The 3672-nt window shown below is 39.4% G+C and overlaps 1 protein-coding gene across 1 annotated transcript in view; it reads right to left on the bottom strand.

Annotated features, from left to right (window-relative positions):
* Nucleotides 1–713: 713 nt before the first annotated feature.
* MTX2 (metaxin 2) overlaps nucleotides 714–3672 on the bottom strand; it is a 53348-nt gene continuing 50389 nt past the window's right edge. Inside the window, exons 10-12 of the mRNA XM_009996317.1 lie at nucleotides 3577–3672; nucleotides 2880–2956; nucleotides 714–924 (exon numbers count right to left, since the gene is read on the bottom strand). The exon at nucleotides 3577–3672 is cut by the window's right edge and continues 4 nt beyond it. Coding sequence (XP_009994619.1) covers nucleotides 714–924; nucleotides 2880–2956; nucleotides 3577–3672 — 384 coding nt within the window. The remainder of the gene's footprint in view (nucleotides 925–2879; nucleotides 2957–3576) is intronic.

Raw genomic sequence — 3672 nt, 5'->3', positions numbered from 1 at the left:
ACAAATAGCAAGACAAGCTGAGGATTGAAACTGGGAAATCACAGGAAGAAAAAAAAAAAAAAAGTAAATCCAAAACCCAAAGGTGAACAAGAAATAAAAGCAGAAGCAGGGCACATGTACAAAGAAGTAATGACAGCCAGGAGCTACTTCAGCAAAAATAAGAACTGACTGAATAAAATCACATCACTTACGTGCTGCAGAGCTCCAAGGTGTTTTTGTCACCCAGTTCCTGAATTAATTTTGGTTGAGGAAGGCAAACTTAAGATCTCTAACGCGTCTTTTCATTCCCAGCTTAAGAATTCTACCTAGTTCACCATAATATTGTCTTCCAGGTGTCCTGCCAACAGGATTCCACTCATTAACTACAGAGAAATTAATTACAAAGATATAAAACTTAGTAAGAAAGGTACTTAGAAAGATCAGAGAGAAACTTAAAGTATTTTATTTTTTTAATACACATACAATATTCTTCCAAGGGCACTTAAGAGTAAGTGGCATAGAGGCTATTAAAATGGAAGTGCCCATGCAGTTGTTCCAGGTTAAACAGACACAGTATATTCTACAACACAAAAACTGCATCTAGAGTGTTTTTCTTGCTCCAGAATCATTTGGCAGCTTCAAAAAGCTAACATGTTTCCATTCCCAACATCAATCCAGCAAACAACAAAACCCAAGACTGGCACACACTGCAGCCCAGACACCAAACACCACACTTATCTCAGCAAGGGCCTCTTGGCAGCCAGGGCTGTTGCAGTTGCAGGGCTGTATCTATCATGGCCCTCAAAGTACTGCTGCTCTATCCGGCGACAGAAGGCTGTGAGGTTACTGTAGTTCTTCACTTTTTCAGAGAGTTCATCAGTGATTAGTTGAGTAGTAAGGATTGTGAACAGATGTCCAAATACCAGAGCATCTAATTCAGTTGGACTGTGAAAACAGAAAAAAATAACAGGTATTTTAGAAGTTAAGTACTGATCAAGAACAACCTCTGCTGTTCCGAGTCACTTTTAGACAGAGACAGAGTGGGGAAGAAATCAGGGAACACTGAACCTATCAAATGCATGAAAAGTGTGTATACAGCATAGAAGCACATTGCAGTTTCTCAGTATCGCATCTTTGTTTTTGGTGCCTTGGAAATGTGGAAATTGCACTTCTTAGAAGGGACAGACTTACTGATCCAATAAGAAACCATGCTTCACATTTTAGTTTTGTAACAAGGGCAAATGGTTAGCAAGTCGTCTGGGGGAGGTTTCTTTGTCCTCTGCAGATAGATATAAAAATAGCCCAGCTGTTATTTCACACACACAAAAAAAACCTAGGAAAAAAAACCAACAAACTAGGAGGAGTGAAAAAAGCACAAAACTCCTATTTCCTTTTTGTGCTTTTCAACAGTCAGGAACTACTCAACCAGTAACGAGAAGCTTCAGAGTGGCAGCAGCTGGAAACACCTATTTTTTGAAAAGGGACTAAACAGAAGAAAACGGTTATTTTGGGAAACAGTGGACTATTTAATGTTTTCAGTCCTTATTTTAGGTACAACCCTTCTGGTTTGCCATCTTGTAATTTTATATTTAAGTTGCCCCATGTGCAAATATATCTTTTTTTCAAATGTATTAATAAGTTATGAGCCCTTCTTTAGTAATATTCAAGGGTTTTCTAACTGATAAATATTTTGCTTTTCTATTTGCGGATCACTAAGCAAATTCCAGTGGAGATATGAACCCTTGTATAACAAAACTTACAACCTGTCAGCAACAGGCTACTCTTCTTATTTACCTCCTACAGACTCCCAAAACTCAGAGAATGAAAAATACTGGATGAAGAACACATGCTTTCTTAGTAATATTTCAGACAGCTAAAAAGTGTAAAGGTTAAAGCCTGGTTAACAATCCCCAAGCTACAGTTCTTGACAAATACAGAAGAAAGTTTAGGAGATACTGTGTTTAAATATTATTTAAGAAGATGCAATTCAAACTTGCCTCCTACAATGCATATTTCTATATCCATTCAATTTACACTACCCACCTAGTTTCAACTTGGAGAAGATTAAGAGGCAAAGACACACACAGAAAAGGAACCAAGACCATGTGCTGCGTTTTGAAGACATCTCCCTGTCCAAATGTAGTTAACTCAACCCCAGAGCTGAGCGTCTCTAGTCTGGTTTACGCACAGGAGAGAAGAGGGAGCTAATGTGATGTTACTTAAATCTATAACATTTTAAAAATATTGAATTATTGGAGAAGGAAAACAAAGAAAAAAAAAAAGCATTTTGTGATTGGAACAAAAGGGTGAAAGCAGAGGAGATCCCATGAGGGCCAGGTTGTTCCTTTTTTCTCCCCTGGGAGCATGAATCTTTGTTTCCACTTTGCAACTGATCCTTTGTCAATGCAAGGCCAGCTTGCCCCCAGTTCTTACAACTCATAGGCACCCTCAAGTTAATTCACTTCACTAGGAACTGCCCCTGGTGTTAAGAGCAAGACAACCTGTCCTGGTCAGGACAGCATGTTCTACATTCACTCCCCTGTACTGAGTAGAGAATGTTGGCTAAGAAATACAAGTAAAGCTTTAAATGTATCATTTTAGTAAGAAACTCACTGCGTAAAGGTGCATAGCTATAGGCTACCTAAGTTTTGCTAGACTCTGTTAAGAAGATAGGCAGGAGTAAAACTAAATCATAAGCTGAAAAAAAACCCAGAAACTTCCCTTTTAAAGCCTTTAATTACTTATTTCTGAAACTTCATGTTTATATTCCAGTCATGCATTTGTATTTCTGCAACTAATCATACAGCATTAAAATAAAACAGGAGTTTCCCACACACATATATATGTGAATATATACCTATATTCTCCAGGATATAATATTTCAGTAAAGAATAACTTACTGCTTATTGAAGAAATATGGTTGCGTTCCTAATCTCTGGGAGAGAGCCTGACAGCACTGATCTACATCTTCAAGCACCTACCAAAACACACAACAGATAAAAGATCCGTATTGTCAGGAAATACTAACATTGCAAATAATAACCTACTTGCTCTGTTTCCAATGACAGTGGGGACAAGGAACGTACACTGCTGGGACAGTAGAAGCTGCTGAAGTCAGGCAAACTTGCACAGTAGGCAGGTAGCTAAGTGTTATTTAATCATCACGCTTGATGTAAGGCTATTCTGATTAAGTGCTTCCCATAACATTTATAACTTAGCTTAATGAAAGGTACTAATTTATACCTCAAAAATGCTTAGCTCTTTTTTCCCCCCAGACCTCTGACAAGGGAAGCCCTGCCAGGCATGCCTGTTAAGGCCACATAGGAAGAGGGGCCATAACTCAACCTATTTTCAGGACTATGGCCCAAACCAACATCACCAGAGATGTACACACACGGTACAGCAGCCCTCCTCCCGCCCCATCGGGTGCACATCATTTGAGATTCATTGCTGCTGAAGACAAATACCTGACTCCAGATAATGTGTTCAGTACAGAAATGACATTTTTAATACATGTTTCAAGAAAGTGTTACTATCCAATGCCTTTAAAAAAAGAGAACAGGGGGTAAAGAAATAAGCTTGACTGTTGGCTCTGACCTGCGGCAGTGTCTTGCCTGCCCACCCAAGGGCCTTCATCCTGCGCCTCACCTCCCACAGCTTCTGATAGGGCAGGATGCGGGTCAGCGGCCACGG

The sequence above is a fragment of the Chaetura pelagica genome, unplaced genomic scaffold, assembly GCF_000747805.2.
Source record: "Chaetura pelagica isolate M959 unplaced genomic scaffold, ChaPel_1.0 scaffold3, whole genome shotgun sequence".
Classification (NCBI taxonomy): domain Eukaryota; kingdom Metazoa; phylum Chordata; class Aves; order Apodiformes; family Apodidae; genus Chaetura; species Chaetura pelagica.
This window is presented reverse-complemented; position numbering and strand designations above follow the sequence as displayed.